General features: G+C 51.7%; 1 protein-coding gene across 1 annotated transcript; it reads right to left on the bottom strand.

The window, feature by feature from the left end:
- Positions 1-602: 602 nt before the first annotated feature.
- On the bottom strand, positions 603-3,082 carry SP9 (Sp9 transcription factor). The gene is made up of 2 exons (XM_044240933.1): positions 3,062-3,082; positions 603-2,045 (listed from the first exon to the last, which is right to left on the bottom strand). Exons 1-2 carry the CDS (start codon positions 3,080-3,082, stop codon positions 603-605), a joined length of 1,464 nt encoding a protein of 487 aa, XP_044096868.1.
- Positions 3,083-15,781: the final 12,699 nt, after the last annotated feature.

Here is a 15,781-nt window from a genome sequence, read left to right as displayed (position 1 = left end):
AGGACTTGGAGGATTTTATATATAGTATAATCCACACAAAGGGTCTGTTTTTATAGGTCCCGTTTGTTTTCAAATGTTCTGACAGTCCTTTGCAGAGTGGTGGCTTGTTTTTTGAGAAAAGGAAAGAGAAGGGTTGGTGGAAGGGGGTGGGCTATGGGGGAGAAGGGAGCGTTTCTGTGTATTGCTCTTCGCTCGAGAAGTTTGTGCGAGAGTTGTGTGTGTGCGTGTGTGTGTGTGTGTACGCGCGCAAGCGCGCGCTAATGTGAGTGCTTGTGGTTGTAGGTCTGTGTATGTGTGCAGTTTTTTAAAGTGTGTGTGTCTGTGTATGTGTGCAGTTTTTTAAAGTGTTGCTTGTGTCGGAGGACGGTTTGCTTTTGTTCCTGGATCACGCGTTCGATTCTCGTCTGGGCCGGGACAGCAGAGGGTAGCTCCTGGCGTGGCCGGCGAGCAGCGGCCAAGGAGCCGGGTGCAGCTACGCTTCGTGGTGGCCCGGGGGGGCGTCCCTGGAGCCCCCGCCCGTCCGTGCCCCGCTCGCTGGCCCTCCGAACCTCTCGCTCGCTCTCGGTGTCTCTACTCGCTCGCTCGCACTTCTCGCCCGGCCTCTAAGAGTCGTTGGGGCCCGACGCGGCTTCCTTGCCTCCCGCCGAGGCCGCCGCCGCCGCCGCCGCTGCCGCCGCCGCAGCCGCCGCCGCCGCCGCCGCCGCCCGGGCGGCACTGACGCCGGAATCGTGTAGGATGAGGTCGGGGGACTCGGAGCGGGGCGTCTCCAGGTTGCTGGCGTCCGTGTCACTGTCGCTGCCCTTTTTGCCCCCGCCACCCCCGTTGTGCGTCTTAATGTGTTTGCTCAGGTGGTCGCTGCGCATGAAGCGCTTGTTGCACACCGGACAGGCGAAGCGCTTCTCGCCGGTGTGAGTCCGCAGGTGCCGCTGCAGCTCGTCCGAGCGCGTGAAGCGCTTGCCGCAGAAGAGCCAGTTGCACACGAAGGGCCGCTCGCCCGTGTGCCAGCGCAGGTGCGCCTTCAGGTGCGACGTCTTGCCGTACACCTTGCCGCAGCCCGGGATGTGGCAGCTGTGCAGGCCCTTGCGCCTCAGGCTCGCTCCGGCCGGGCCCAGCCGCTCCGCCTCCTGGCAGTTGGGGCAGTCGCAGGTGGCGCGGCCAGAATAGCGGCGGGCTGAGCGCGCCGAGCTCCCCCCGGCGGCGGCGGCCGCGGCGCCCGAGATCATGGCGCTGGCCGCCGCGGCCGCCACGGCGGCGCTGGAGTCCGAGTAGGAGGGCAGCACCGGCTTGAAGCCGTCCTGAGCCAGCAGGTGCTGGCTGGTGGAGAGCAAGTGCGAAGCGGCGGCGGCCGAGGAGCCGAGGCCCGTGGAGCTGAAGGCCGAGTGCGTGAGCGAGCTGAAGTCGGGGTTGTAGGTGCCGAGCTGCGAGTGCAGCGAGGCCTGGGGGGCGCCCGAGTGCAGCGAGCTCTGGAGCCCCCCAGCGGGGTTCTGCACCTCCAGCCACGAGCCCGGGCTGCTGTGCACGTCCCACCACGACGACGCTGCGCCGTTGGTCACCTCGCCCGCCGCCAGCGTCGAGTGGAAGCCCGACTTGTACCACGACTCGTACGGGTGCGCCATGCCCACGCGCGGGTACAGGCCGTCGGCCGCCGTCGTGTGCACCTTGGAGATGAAGGCCGACTGGCCGCCCGCCTCCTGCGGGGACACTCCGGCCGCCGCCGCCGCGGCAGCCGCCGAGTTGGAGAAGAGGCCGCCGTAGTCGCTGCTGAAAGCGGACGACGTGGGGGACGTGGAGGCCAGGCAGAAGGCGCTGTTGGCTGCGCCCGAGCCGCCCGCCAGGCCGCCCGAGCCGCGGCCACCGGTGGCCACGGCGAAGCCCGAGAGGCTGGAGCCAAGGTTGCAGCTGGACGAGGAGCGCTTCCAGGGGTGGAAGCCGCCCTTGGCAAAGGCGCTCGACTCCGGCAGTGTCGTCAGCGGGCTTGTGTTGCCGATCTTGTTGCAGGTCGCCGCCAGCATGGCCAACGGGGTCGTTCCGAAGCGCGGCTCTTCCTAGAGTGGGTGGGGTGAGGGAGGGAGCAAGGAGAAGGAGGGCAGGAAGAAGTGGGAGGAAGACACAAAGTGCACCCGTGAGCAGCCTCGTTTCCCCCGCGGCTGGTCCCGGGGGGTCGTGGCTCCCGGGCTCGCGCCTCCTCCCCGCGCGCTCGCCAAGGATGCGCCGCGCCCGGCGCCGGGCTCAGGCGATCCCAAGGGCGAGAGCCCCGGCGCTGGAAAGTTGTTCCTCGGTGGGGCTAGAAATCAGAGATGTCTCAGTCCTCCCCGTCTCCTCCGCTGCAACCCCTACCCAGGGCCGGACTTGGGTAGCTCGCCTCCCGCTCGCCGTAAGCCCGCTCCCCTCACTGAGGCCCCCAAATCGCCCTTCGGAGTAAAGTACGGAAGTAAACACAACGACAACAAACATCGGGTGAGGGCGGAGGCGGCCGAAACAGCAGCTCGGGGGCGGGGGAAACTTGGGACACTGCTTCCAAGGGTGGCTACGACTTGACGCTTTTTTTTTTTTAATAGGAAACGTTGTTTTTAATGTTTACAGCCTCCCCCCGCCATCCTCGATTATGAAAACAAGAATCCGAGAAGGGACCCAGCTATGGATTTCAAGTCACAAGCGAACTGGGGAGCCACAGAAGTGTAAATGTTTGTTAACGTGACTACATGGACTGCAAAACGATTAAGGCTGTTTTCTGGAAACACCACTGTCGCGTAATTGCAACAATCCCCGGAGCAAGGGGGGATGGGGTATTAATCACCAGGGGAAGAAAAGAAACCTCTAGGTTTTCTTTAAAGCCACCTAAAAAAAAAAGCGTTGCTTAACAAATCATTTTCTTACAAAGGCATCTCCTAGGTTTCAATAACTTGGAAAGAATCAGCCCCAGAAATGTGGAAAGTGCTAAAAGGCGCTGGAACTGCTGTCCGGCAGCAACAGTTTCTCCGGAGCCGCCGACGCGGAGAAGCCATAACGAAAATTTACTGCAGTTAAAACAAGCAAATGTCTTGCCGCACTTCCGACTTACCCCGAGTATAGACGTGGCCATAGCAGGTCCCTGGGCTGCGCGGCGGGGCCGGGAGCGGGGCTGAGCCTGACGGCTGCTCCGGAAAGCTGCTCGGATCCCGCGCAGCTCCCGCGTCCCCGCGCTCGCGCCGAGCGGACTCCGGGCTCCCGCCGGCTAAACTCAGCCTAAGTGCGAGGAGCACCCGCTTTGAAGTGCCGCTGGCTGCGCCTCTCGCCCAATGAGGGCGCAGGCGGAGCAGACGGGAGCTGCCCCGCAGCCAATCAGACGCGCCGAGGGGCCCAAGCCAGGGCTCCCGGCGCGTGCCAGTCAAGGCGGCCAGCGAGGTGTTGGGGGGTGGGGGGAGGCGCGGGCTAGAGACTTAAGAAATTACAGTGCAATTAAAAATTTACACACACGCACGGAGCCAGGTTTAAGTAGCGCTGAGACACAAGCCACAAGCCCCCCGAACCACCCCGAGATGATGCAAGTTAGAACTGACAGTCCTAGTCCACTCCCCACTTGTGGGAAAGAAGGCAAGGGGGTGGGGGGGGGCGCCGAGGCGGAGACAGCACCAGCAAGGCCTAAGTAAAGACGGAAATGTCAACGCTCACTTTGTGTGTCTAGGCTCTCGCCTGCGGAGCACAACTTCAGCTGGGATCCATCATTCTCGCTCGCAGTTTTATCATTGTCGTTTGTCTTTTACCCAGTTCCTTCTCCCACTGGATTCGGTTTTACCCACTCCAGGGTCACATTGAGAGAGGGCGCAAAAGGACAGCTCCTCTGAGAGGAGAGAGATAGGCCTTTCCGTCCAGGTCTACACCCACAGACTTGTTGGGAGGGCCTGAAGTCTGCGCATCGTGCCATTTCCCCCAGAGGTCTAAGTGACTTCCTAATTGTCGCTCTGGCCTCTGACCCGGGGGGTAATACAAGTGCCACTCACACCAGAAGCTTCTAGTGGTAATTGAGGGCACCCTTTGTACCGTTTCGCCAGCGCCTAGATACCAGGTTAACCCAGTTGTCAAATACGACTAAACAGTGGGAAGTGCTGATTATCTGCCGGGTTTCGCAGGGGGCTGGCGTGGGGGTGGAAGGCATCAACCCATACAGCACGCTGCACGAAGCCGCTTATTTTCACGTTGTAACAACTTTGGAAACACAGACCGGCGCGAGCTGCGTCCGCCCCCACCGCCACCCCCGCTGAAGCTGCAGCTCGCTCGGCTGTTTGTTTAACCCGGCGAAGATTTGCACGTCACGTTTCAGCCTGGAGTCGAGTTTTCTTGCCCCAGCTTCAACACTCCCACTCCAGACCTCCTGGGCCTCGGGGCTCTTCTTCACGGCAAAGGCACCGTGTTGAGAGGTGGGCTTTCCCCCTGCAGCGCCCTGCTTTCGTGGACATGCTCCAGGAGCCTCTCTTGGGGACCTCCACTCGCGAGTGAGGGGGACAAGGCCACATGTGGGCGCCTCCACATTTTGCAGGCTGAAAGCATCCTGAAGTCCTCTCAGGAGCTTGTCGGTGGGAAAAGAGGTGTCCTCGGGCAGAGGACTGCGCGTGCTGGAGTCCCTTAGCAAGCTAGGCTGTTTGCTTTTCTTTCTTGGTCTTGCTTTCTCTTTCTTCTTCAGGGCAGTTGGAGCTGCTTTTGAAAGAGGAATACCAGCGTCCTCGGACAGACCTGGGTACTGGTTTTAATGTACCACATTCCCCTCCAAACCCACATCCTGCTTTTTAAAAGACATGTAACCACGAACCCCAAAGGCTTGGGTGCAAAACAGGAGCTGTTGCCGAGGGGAGCAAGTAAGGAGGAATGGAACTGTGCTCCCAGTGTTTTCTCTCCTCTTTACAATACCTCTTGGCCCAAAAGTGCGACCACTTTAGCTCCTCTTTCGGCCCTAAGATGGAGCCGACGTGCATCCTGATGCACTCGGTGGGTGGGAGGGCTGTATAGGTTGCTTTCTTTGCTTTTCGTTATAATACCTTTGCTCAGAATGCCCCCACCCTCTCCCCATACACACACTTTGGTTTAAGTTGGCGAAAGCACCGAGGAAATCGTGACAGAAAAAGAAGAGAGTGAGAAGACCCGCGGCTATCCTGAAGCTCTGTGCCCTGGGGGACTGGTGGAAATCAGGGGGTGGGGTGGAGAAGGTGTCAAAAGCTTCGGGGCACTCGGGGTGGTAGGTTAAGGGGGAATCCAGGCAGCCTGGAAGAGCCAGAAAGCCCGGCAGGGGGACCCGGGAGCCGTTCCCAACAGGTGACTTCTGCCCTGGAAAGGGAGACTGGTGCTCGGCTTCCCGTAGAGTCTCCGCGTCGATTTACTAATAGAGGGATTGTTAAGTGGCAGCGAGGCGTTGCCGACTCACCCACTGCAGCCCCGGTAGGAGAAGCGCGGAGGTTTCCCCTTACCACCTCCTCCCCCACCTCCAACACACCCCCTCCTTAAGGAAACCTGACAACGTAATAAATAAGACAATCCGAAAAGCCACTTAGCACTAGTGACATTTTCAAGTCAACCATTTAAAACAGCTCACGCTGGCACCTCGGGCTCGGGGAGCCCTGGTTGCCTTCCTCTTCTCCTTCTTCTCCTCAGCTCCCCTCCCCCCTCCTGCCGTTTTCAATGTGGTTCCAGCTGTCAGACTCTCTACGTGGGCACTCGGATATTCCTTTAGATACACGCGTCGGGATCACAATAAAAGTTAGGGAAATCTTCCAAACGAACGTAGGCCGACACCCCGGCCACTTCAACTCTAAGGTGGGGCCCCAAGGAAATCTTCCCAAAGAAGTCCAGCTTTTTTTTTTTTTCGTGTGACAGATTTTTTTTCATCCTCTAAAAAATCTAGTTTTTAAACAAAGATCAATGTGTTATGCTAAAGTGTTGAGCTGACTGTTAAAACATTTGGGGAAATAATGACAATGTAACAAAGGCCTGGTTTGGAGTGAATCATCACCCTTTTAAAAGTTAAAGCAATTTTCGGGAGAATAGCTTTCAGCAAACGCTTTACATTATTCAAAACGGCCAAATAATGCTCTATTATAGCGCCTGAATGCTGCCAGTCAGCCCCTAAGTGCAATTTGTGCAAAGGCCCCGGTGCCTTATCTCCACTTCTTTATAAAGAGGTGAATATAAAACAATTTCTTCCAAACCCAGACAGAGAGCACGAAAATTGCTTCCCTTTCTGCAATCAGGGCAATTTAACTGGAGTGCAATTAGCACTATTAAATGTCGATTCTGCATAAACAAATCTGACTGAGCAGCGAAAGTGGGGTGAGAACCTCATATACACTGAAACTGATTTTTTAAAATTATGTATCCGGGTCCTTTACAATTGATCCGTGACGTTTTCATCTTGGAATATATTTACATCGCAAATACACTATGGTTAAATCAACATAATTTTTTTTTGCAAAAAAAATTTTCAATAGGAATCCTAATAAAGAAGAATAGGGTAATTAAAGGGAAGAGTTCACTTCCTTTGAACAAATATTGTTTCTCCCATCTTGCCTCTCCGGAGAGCTTTGATCTGAGCAACTGCTCAAGTTGCTGCGTTTAGAAGGCGAAGCCGGAGAAACAATTCCGTCATTAGCGCTGATCCGAAGGACTGGAGCTTCTACACCACAGGGAAAAAAAAAAAAAAAAGCTTCTCCCCGATGCACAGGAAGCAGGGTGGGGACGGGGAGAACCATCTATCTTCTGAATAATTCGAAATATTAGGTGGTTGCCCAGTCTCCCCGGGGTTTCAGCCACTCTCAGAGTTAGCAACGGATACGCAGCACTAGGGTGGGGTGAGGTCGACTTGGAGAGATTTGAGGATGTGGGCGGGAGGGGAGGCGTTGGGGGAGGAGGAACCGAAGGTTCTCGCACGGGCCCTGCTGGTTGCTGCCAAAGCCACGACCACCAGGACCGGGATGCCCGGGGGCGGGAACCGGGGAGAGGGAAGCGAGAGGAGCCCGTAAAGAGCATTTATCTGACCTGTCCTCCTCCCACCTGCCTTTATTTACTTATTTGGTAAGCCACAGTTCTCCCCTTTTGAATCATTTGCTCAGTTAATTATGCTTTTCATTTGCATGATCTACACTAGAACAGTGATTATCAGGTCAGCCCGGTGTGGGGATTGGGGAGATACATTAATAACTCGGGTTTAAAAAAAAAAAAAAAAGGCTGCCCCTGTGTACCATAGTCGCCTGCCATGAACAAGGGCGAAGGAAGCGGGGACAGACGCCAGCGCCTGTTGAGTGCTATGAATCCTTTCCACAGTTGGAGCTTGCCAGTTGTGGGTGCAAATGAAATGCAGCTTTTGATTAGAAGGGAATCTTTTATAGTTAACACATATTTATATTTTAAAAAGCGCCAGCCTTCAGATCAAATGAATGGAGAAATTAATTGAAAATTGAGGAACTCTCCCACAATTTCTGCTGAGCTTTCATTTAATACTTGTTCTATAACGCCCTAATTCCAGCCCAACCCTTGCATATAAAAGAGCCTGGAAGGATCTTTTCTTTACCTCAGAAGTGAAGCTGCTATTTAGAGGTGGCAGGAGATGCAAATCCTTCTTGCCTGGAAGGTCTACTGGAGAAAGTGAAAAACCCTGGTCTCTTAAGTACACTCCAAACATTTGCTTCACTACCAGTTTTCTGCTGTTAGATGTATCTGGGCCTTATATTTTAAGCGTGCCTTGATCTGTTTATCTGAGCCAAAAATGCATTAACAATTAAAGGAAAGACTCTGGTGTGTCAAAGGAAGGAAGGTGACTGTAGACTGTGTGATGATTTTAATGACTGCAATTATTGGAAGATTATTCAACAAGCATCATAGATTTGTTTACTGCATTACTCGGAAACTATGGGGGGCCTATTGGGCTTGGAGTTTCACCTTCCTCCCTCCATCACCAACTACCATAGAGGGGTCTTAGACCTAAGCAAATGTGTCATTCTGTGTTGGCTTTCTTCTTTTTTAGAGCATTTTTACCAAAATAAGGCACAATTGTTGTCTCAGTCAACTTAAAGGGAACCATCTCTGGAACATTAAAGTATCTTTTGAGTTAATATATTTTAAAAAGAAGGAGGAGGAGGAGGAGGAGGACGAGAAGAAGAAGAAGAAGAAGAAGAAGAAGAAGAAGAAGAAGCAGCCACCGCTACCAAAGGCCAGAGGATTCTGGTCATCATTCAGCTCCTTCCAGCCAGGGTCCCAGTTTCCTCAGTTTGACTCTTTCATAGGGAGCTTTTGAGGATACTTGCAACTCAACCTCCTCCATTCAGGGCTTGGAGGAGACACTACCACCACAAGATGTTAAGCCGGAGTTTAGGCATATCTCCAGGACTCCATATTGGAAAAAGTTTGGCTGCTTCTTCCTGCCTTTCAACAACCCCCCCACCTTATTATTTGCTATCACCACTCCTGGTGTTACCATGTTAGAAAGAAGCAAATCAAAAGAAAAGGGATGACTAAGAGAATACCTGTTTGTCACTAAAGAAGTTTTTACTGTACAGACATAAAGGATGCAAATAAAGAAGTTTTCGTGTCTGATATAAACAATAAACAAGGGCGCCTGGGTGCCTCAGTAGGTTAAGCAACTGCATATGGCTCAGGTCATGATCCTGGAGTCCTGGGATTGAGTCTCACATCTGGCTCCCTGCTCAGCAGTTTCTCCCTCTGACCTCTCCCCTCTCCCATGCTCTCTCTCAAATAAATACATAAAATTTAAAAATAAAAACACAACAATAATCATTGCCTTGGCTTTGCTCATTAGAGAACTAGTAATTTGTTAAAAGGGAAAGAGAAAGAGAGAGAATTACCAATTTGGAAGTGGGCTTTGAAAAGAAAAGGGGGAAAAAAAAAAAAGAAAAGTAAATGTCTCCAGTAAGGCCCCCTCCTCCCTCCCCTGAAGCATGGAGACTCCAGTGGCCTAGCCACTGTGGTCCTCCTCCTGGGTCTGTAATCATCCAGTCTCAAGATGAAGGTAGGACTTTGGCTGGAATGGAAACCTTCCCTGTTCAAACAGGAACCTGCAGAACTCCGCAAGTGGCAATTAGGAGCCTATTACAAGCCATTAGATTGATCAATGTACCTTAAACAATGCGAATGATTTATATGGCTGATTTACAGGGGGGAAGAAAAGGGAAAGGCTGGGACTGCAGTTTCTTTACATCAGTTGCACTGTTCTGGAGAAGACCCGGGTTCAGCCTCTGTTCATCGCTGCTTGGAACCACCAGAGAGATTTATTTAGAAAACTTTTCAAGCACAGACACAGGCTCGCCTGGCTTGTCCGGTGGGTGGCGAGATGCACATTCTTTGCCCCTTTCTCTACTTTCTAAGGAAGGGCTTAGAAAGACCTAGGCCTGGAGGAGCAGCTGGGGGTCACAGCGAAGCCACTCCCCCTAACGGGGGACAACCGCCCGGAGCTGTCCCAGCTGCCTTCCTTCCCCGGGTCTGTGCCCAGAGAGGGGGAGGATGACTTACATACTTGTTTAACGCAGTGTTGGAGAGCTGTGTGGCCTCCTAATTGTGGCAGGAACACAGAACCATTAGCCCTTGAAGTTTCAGGCGCGACTCGGGGAGGAGCGGCGACCCAGCTCCCCGCGTGCACATGACGCGGGGGTGGAGGGGTGGGGTGGGAGGGGACTCCGTGGAACAGCACTCCTAGCTAGGGCTGACTATTTTGGCTAATGTGAAGACAAAATTACAACAGAGTTGAAGCGATCAAAGCTGGCCCCCGCCACCCCTCCTCCCGCCCTCCTTCCCGGCCCTAAGTCTGTTTGTAGTTGTCTCTGCTGCAGACGCTCGTCGGTCTTCTCACGACAAGGAAATTCCTGCCAGTTTTTCCAGAGCCTGCAAGGAGAGGACAGATGCACTTCGCACTTCCCAGAGGAGAATTCCCTTTGTCTTATCTTCCCCTCCCCCAGTCCGCTTGGGCGACGCGCTGACAGAGACAGCGCTCGGAAAGACCCCGGGCGCCTGGCGGGGCGGGGGTGGGGGTGCGTTTGTAACCGAACCCCACGCCCAAATCTACCCTTGCTGCTCCTTCCATTTCCTCCTTCCTCTTTTTTCTCTTTCGCAACCTTCTCTCTTCCTTTCCCCTCCCTCCTTCCAATCCTCTAGATCTCCTACCGCTCAAGTCTTCTCCCGGGTTCCCGCTCCCAGTTGGGCCGGCACTGTGTATTCTGTGTATTTCCAAGCCTTAGTGGTTTGGCGGGAAAGGGCTTCGTCCTGGTTTGTTCATGGATGTCTGGAACAAATCCTTGTGTGCGTACCTAAATGTGGGATGGGAGGCATAATGGGTTGATAATGGGGCACAGAGGGAAAAGGGAAAAAACTGAGAAACCACTTGATTTGGGAGAGTTGTTGCCTGCGTCTTTTGCAGCCGGTATGGGATGGAAACCCAGGATTCGAAACTCTTCTAGATGGATCACGATTTCACAGACTCACACGTACCACTATCAGCTGTTCTCATCTTCCCTTTATGACTCTCTATCTTGCTCTCCCGAGTTCTGCTCTGAGTTAGTTCCTTTCAATCCCCTGCTTCCTAGGATTTCTCAGGGCCCTCCCGCACAGTGAGTGGCGCAGTAAGAAGCTGGTTCCAAGATTCCCACCAAGAACCCCGGAACCCCTGTATTGTGATATCCCGGGGATCAGGCCTGTCCTGGGTCCACAAGTCCATGCTTTTCTGGTGTCTTGCCACTCTAGAGTCCAACCCTGAGCGGCTGGCCTCTCCTATCACACCCGGATGGATGTCGCACCCACCCCCAAGGCAAGACCAGACTGACTTTTCCACCCTGACTCGCTTCTAGGAGTACATATAGGAGAAGAGGGAGGCTCCGCACACATTAGACACGTGAGCCTCCCCCTGCCCTTCCTCCCGCTGCCGCCCGCAAAGTGCACACTGATGACCCAGACACACTTACTCGGGCACGCGTCAGTGGCGTCCATCGTCCTTCCCAGCCCGGCAACAGCCGGTGAGACGGCCTAGAGGCAGGTGACACCGCCGCAGGGAGGCGGGCTCGGCGCTCCAGATGCCTACCTGGGCGCGGAGACGTTTAAGTCCCCCAAAGCCCACTGCGGGCCTCCGGAGCCTAGTGGCCAGCGGCCTGGCAGCTACTGGGCCTCACCTCAGCCTCCTGCGGAGCTCGGCTGGCAGGCTCCAGCTCTGCGCGGGGCTCCGCACCTCCGCCTCCGCAGGCCCCCCGAGTGCCCCTCTTCCAGAAGCCTGCCGCCCGCCGGCCTCCCATAGGCTCGGCTACATCTGGGATGCATTGCCCCCTAATTGTCAACCCCATTATTGTGATCAAGTGAACATCGCTAATCTCTACATTTATTGTTTAGGTAAATAGAGGCTGCGTTTAATCAATACGCAGGGCCCCAGCCCTCGCAGCGCCAAGTAACTTAAGTCAACGGTGAAGATTTCAGTGTGTGCGTAATTACAGAGCACGCGGAATAGTCACTCCAGCCTAATGCCACAGCTCCCCTCCGACCCCGGGGAGCGGGAGGAGGGAACATGAGGAATCTCCACCCTCTAAGGGATCGAGGGACGGCTCCCTCCGGGGAAGAAAAGGATTTTGTGGCAGTGACGCCGCGCTCCCGGCCCGAGGGGCCTGCGGCTGGACTGGGGACCGCTCTCACTTCCCAGCCGCCAACTCGCGCGCTCGGCGCCCTCTCCCTGCCGGCTTCTGGCTCCCAGCAGCGAACTGCCGCAGCGAAGGGGGTGGTTCCCCCACCCCTCCGGTCCCCACCGGGCGGGAAGGCTGGGGGCGGGGCCCAGGAGGCGGGTCGCCGGGTGCTCCAGTCGCCGCGGCCTCCGCCCGCAGTCTCGCTTCCAACCCCACCCTCCCATCCCCACTGCTCCCTTCCCAGCCGGAACTCCAATCCCAAGCCTGGGCGCGCAGGAGCGGGTTATTTGCGCTTCTTCTTAAATAGTTATTGTTTCTTAATTAAGAGGACAGTAGCCCAGCCGGTTCGAGAGGATCTGGGATTCCTAGCAGGGCATGGTCAGGCCTGGGGAGGTTGGCCCTGCAGAGGGGTGGTGTCGGCTCCTTCCAGCAGCTTGCCTGTGGAGTGGCCTTACAGTGAGGGCCTCAGGGCCACCGCGGGGAGAGGGCTAGTTGGAAATCTTCCCGGTGCCTGCTGAAAGAGCCAAGCCCTCCCGACGCTCTGGATTGGAACCCAGGAGGTTAACCCTACTGCAGTCCGAGGCACTAGCACTTTCTCCGTGGGTGTTTGGTCGCTGGCCTTTTCTGTTTCTCCTGGTGACTCTTTCTGCCGCTCCATACCCGGGAATGTTGGATGTAAACAACCAGTAACTCCGGTTGTAATCAGATACCCGCCTTTCGTGGAGCGGGCCCGCTTTATTTAAATAAGCTGGATTCCAAAGTCAACTCATCATTTGCAAGTTTAGGGTGTCGGCGCAACTACCGAGCTAAATTACAGCTGGAGCTTGAATGAAGGCCGACAGTATTGGATAGCAGCTGGCTGGTTTTAATTTTTGGAATTGAACAGTTCTCTTATAAGGTATCTCTCTCTGTTTTCTCTTTCCCTTAAAAGTTAAATAGCCTTTAGAACAAGAGGAAAATTAAACACAAATGTCAGTGCAATCCTGAAATCCCTTTTCTTTCTGTTACTTCTTCCTGAGCCTCCCCTCTCAGGGCCCCAAGCTTCCACCCAAGCCTGTGACTCTCCTCATCGAACATTCAGATCTTTCCCCGCCCTGCTGCATATCAGCATTGGCAGTTAGTCCAGAGGACAGATAACTATGATTTCAGACTCTTGATTGAGAATATCAACTTAACTTCTTCTGGGCTGTGGTTGTTTTTAAGTTAGGACAGGGAGAAAAGAAGCAAGGAGGCTGCTAGCCAGGACTGCTGGGCCCTTTGGGACTTTCAGGAGCTCCATGTGAGCCCACCTCTTAAGGCTGTGTTCTTGGGCAGACCAGAAGAGGACCCTTCTCAGTTTCCTCCTCTGTAAACTGAAACTAAGAATTAAGACTTGGAAGGATTGTTACAAAAGTTAAATAAAACTCTATAGGACCATCCGGGCAATATGCTCAAAACTTAAGAGTTGAGCTTAAAAAAAGTTCTTGCCTCCTGTTTTCCACTGAAATTGCAGTCCCACCTAAAGCTTAACTGTGGTACTAAAGCCAAAGCCAATAGCTACAGTATGACAGAATTTTCCCTTGTGTGTGGAAAGCACAGGGCCTAGTAGAGAATCAGGTTGGGTAAAGATGAAGTAGGAACAGCTAGCACTTGCCTCTGTGGGAAGGAGTAAGGTTAGCTGCTGCAGTCCACAGCCCATTCCATGGGCCTAGCTTCCACAGGTCTGCACCTGGGAAAGAGGAGGGCTTGTCTCTTCTGGAGAGGGCTAACATTTATTGAGCACTTACTATATGCCAGGCACTCTGCCAAGTGCTTTTCGTTTAATCTGCATGATAAATCTTATCAGGTGAGTATTATTGCTATCTCTCTTTTTAAACTTTTACTATGGAAAAATCTCAAATATGTATTTAAAGGTAGAGAGAATATGAGCCCTTCTATGTTCATCAGCCTGCATCAACAATTGGCAGTTCCTAGCCAAGCTTATTTAATCTCTATTTAAGAGAGATTTCCTCCTCCTTTATTTTAATGCAGATCTCAGACATATCATTTGTTTGTAAATATCCTGGTATGTTTTAGAATATCAAAAGACTAAAACAAAAACAAAAACAAAAAAACCCTAAAAACCAAAACCCAAAACCATAATACCTTGTTATAATCGTACCTAAACACATTTGAAATTAATTCCTTAATATTATCAAACACCTAATCAGTGTTTTGAGTCTTCCTAGTTGTCTCATAAGTGAGTTTTTATAATTGCTCTTTTTCCTTTCAAATCAGATCCAAGCACTAGCCACACATTTAGTCTCTCAAGTTTCTTCTAATCTATAGGTCTTTCTCCCTCTATTGCTTTCCTTGAAGCTTATTTATTGACGTAACTATGATGTTTTTCCTGATATCCTTTTTATAAAGGAAGAAACAGGATCAGAGAGGTTAAAGGAATTTAGTAAAAGGTAAAAAGGAATTCAGTCCTAGTTATGTCTGACTCCAGCGTCCAAGCCCTTAATGGCTTTATTATATTCCCTTTAAATCAAGTGATGAAAAGTAAGACACAGGAAAACCCAATCACCCATAAAAGATTTCAGAACATGCATGACTCTCCTAAGTAACCAGTTCCTTTACCAAGTGCCCACAGAAAACCATTCACTTAAAACCCAGGCAGGGTTTGAAATGTGGGAAAAGAAATTGAAAACAGGATAACTCAGTATTCTCCTCATGTTTTGAATCTAACTAAATAATTCTTGTATGCAAATATATCTGTAACAGGGTGAAAGGAATTTTATTTCCAACAAGTATTTAGCAAAGCAAAAACATTTCTTGAATCTACCAGTTTCCTTTTCCTCTATTCCCCTCCCTTAGCTTCCTTGTATTTCCTCTTTTCTTCTGCCCTCGCTAGCTAGATAAGGAGAAAATATCTCTTTTAAGTAGTTATTTTAAAATACCAGTCAAATTAACAATTTGGTAGTTTGATATGTGATATCTGGCTTTTGTTACAGTAGTTTTGAAACCACAGTTACCCTAGCAACTGAATACATTTTTTTCTTTTAAAAAATTTTAGCTGTCGAGGAGGGGAAAAAAAAAAAAAGAAAGAAAACTTCTTGCCAGAATTTTCCCATAATAGCTTCCATTAACCGCAGTGACTTCTATTGGAGAGGCCAGCACTTCTGTCTCCTGCTGTCACCAGTCATTCACTGATCTAGCAGATGTTTTGTTTGATAAGGCCAATTTGAGCTTTATAAAACATTTATTTTTTCACCTCCAAGGAGCAAATACCAGTAAGGATGGGATTCAGCATCTATCACTGGATACCATACAAGGGCCTCAACCTGCCAGTGGAGTTTCTAGGTGAGAAGAAATACTAAAACAAACCTAAAGACTTCATTTATTATTTTTTTTAAAAGGGGGGGATGGTTAAACGCATTAGATCAGTCCCTAGAGACTTGGCAAGAGGAAAAGAGTGAGCGGAAGAGCCAATAGCCAATGGAATCTTTCTGGAAAACACCTGGTGGATGTGTGCCCAAAGAGAGCAATGATGCTAGTTAGTGAGATGAGGGAATAAGAGAGGGAGTGATGCACATTGCCTTGAGTTTTATGGATTTGACAAGCCGTGTGTTAGCATTTCAAGGAGGGGAAGTAAAGAAGAATCACAAGGGGAAAATGTGTGTATTAGGGCTTTTGGAGCAAGTAGACTTTGAGCATTTGTGAGAATCTTCACTTGCTTCTGAGTAAAATTCCTCTCACAGTCATGCTCCTAATACACATAGCCTTAGATTACTCTTTTTTTCCAACAAGACAAAACCAACGACTGATTTTATAGAATTACAAATATTCAAAATCCTTTCTCTTGAGTAGCAGGAAGTTTGGTTTCGAGACCTAGGGCTGTGGTGTGGGTAAATCAAAGGAAGTGAGAAGTGCTGGGTAGTTCTGTTCTTGTTGGTAAGATGTTTCCTTTCCTGACTCTCCTGTGGGATTATTTACTTTGTCATTCTGCCGAGGACCAAAAGGAGAAGGAGAAGGAGAAGAAGGAGGAGGAGGAGGAGGAGGAGAAGAAGGAGAAGGAGAAGGAGAAGAAGAAAGAATGAATTCAGGTTCAGTCAGGAAGTACCCTCTGCAATACAAGGGTTCAACAAAATGAAGGTTCCAGTCCTTCAAGTTTACTTTAGATAGCCCTA

Source organism: Neovison vison, chromosome 3 (genome assembly GCF_020171115.1).
Source record: "Neovison vison isolate M4711 chromosome 3, ASM_NN_V1, whole genome shotgun sequence".
Classification (NCBI taxonomy): Eukaryota; Metazoa; Chordata; class Mammalia; order Carnivora; family Mustelidae; genus Neogale; species Neogale vison.
Note: the sequence above shows the minus strand (reverse complement) of the source record. Positions and strands in the feature narration are given on the sequence as shown.